This window comes from Mauremys mutica, chromosome 11 (assembly GCF_020497125.1).
Source record: "Mauremys mutica isolate MM-2020 ecotype Southern chromosome 11, ASM2049712v1, whole genome shotgun sequence".
Lineage (NCBI taxonomy): Eukaryota > Metazoa > Chordata > Testudines > Geoemydidae > Mauremys > Mauremys mutica.
Window position 1 is genome coordinate 80,060,830 of NC_059082.1, and position 1,395 is coordinate 80,062,224.

The 1,395-nt window shown below is 49.1% G+C and overlaps 1 protein-coding gene across 1 annotated transcript; it reads left to right on the forward strand.

Annotated features, from left to right (window-relative positions):
* The first annotated feature begins 333 nt into the window (after window positions 1-333).
* On the forward strand, window positions 334-1,395 carry LOC123344655 (melanin-concentrating hormone receptor 1-like). The gene has a single exon (XM_044981083.1). The coding sequence runs from the start codon at window positions 334-336 to the stop codon at window positions 1,393-1,395; it is 1,062 nt and encodes a 353-aa protein (XP_044837018.1).

The following is a 1,395-nucleotide window of genomic DNA, read 5'->3' on the forward strand; positions in this document are numbered from 1 at the left end:
AAGAACAATTTTTCTCATGCAATTGCCAACAGGGCCTGCTTCTTATAGGGCTGGAGAGACCCTAAAATAATAGTATCTGATGCTTCTGGGCCTACTATACCATACAGCTAAGAAATAATAATGTTAAAAGGCTACCTAAACATTTTCCAACCGCAAAGCACGTTTGGTTTGATTCTTGGGGGGAAGCTGAGGTTGGTTATTTATTCTACTATTATTATTTAGCTATTTAATTCCCAGTAATGTATGTCTATCGGGACGGGTGAGGGGCAGAGCCACAGAGGAATGGCTCACAACCCTTCCATCTTCTACCTGTGAGGTGTGTGTCCAAATGATATGTTGTTCTTTTTCTCAGCAGGCACCAAGGAAACGAAAGACCACGGTAGCATCGTCCTCCCTGTCATTTTTGGCATAATTTGCCTGGTGGGCACTGTGGGGAACAGCATTGTGATCTACACCATCACCAAAAGACCCAAGAGAAACCACAACACTGCAGACGTCTTCATCGTGAGCCTCTCCATCACAGACCTCCTGTTCCTGCTGGGTATGCCCTTGCTTATCCATCAGCTCCTAGGGAATGGGGTCTGGCTTTTCGGGGCTACCATGTGCACCATCATCACTGCTTTAGACGCCAACAGCCAGTTCGCCAGCACGTACATCCTCACGGCAATGGCCATCGACCGCTACCTGGCCACAGTAGACCCCATCCGCTCTGCCTACATGCGCACCCCCTGCACAGCCGCCCTGGTGATCTTGCTGCTCTACCTGCTGTCTCTCCTAACCATTGTGCCAGTGTTCATGTACACCCAGCCCATTGCTCTGCCTGGCAGCAAAGCTGGGTGTGGCATCATCCTACCCAACCTCTCGGTTGATATCTATTGGTACACGCTGTACCAGTTCTTCCTGGCGTTTGTCATCCCGCTCTCAGTCATCTGCATTGTGTACCTGAAGATACAGAAGCACATTTCATGCAGGGTGCTGCCACTGCCCCAGAGAAACTTCCGAGCCAGGACTAAGAAGATCATGCGGATGGCAATAACCATCTGCTCTGCCTTTTTTATCTGCTGGGCGCCCTATTATATCCTGCAGTTGGTCCATCTCAAAGTCACCCAGCCCTCCATTATGTTCCTCTATGCCTACAACGTAGCTATCAGCTTGGGTTACGCAAGCAGCTGCATCAACCCATTCATATACATTGTGTTGAGTGACACTTTCCAAAGGAACCTGGTGAAGGCAATCTGCCCAGGACAGCAGGCCAGAAGAGGTGACAGACACGCCACTGGGAAAGTCAGTCCCTCTGTGAAAATAAGTCCTGGGCCAAATCAGGAGACCTATCTTAGCATGACATATGCTCATAATATAGACAACTGTATCGCACTCTCTGTCATGGTTCCTTAG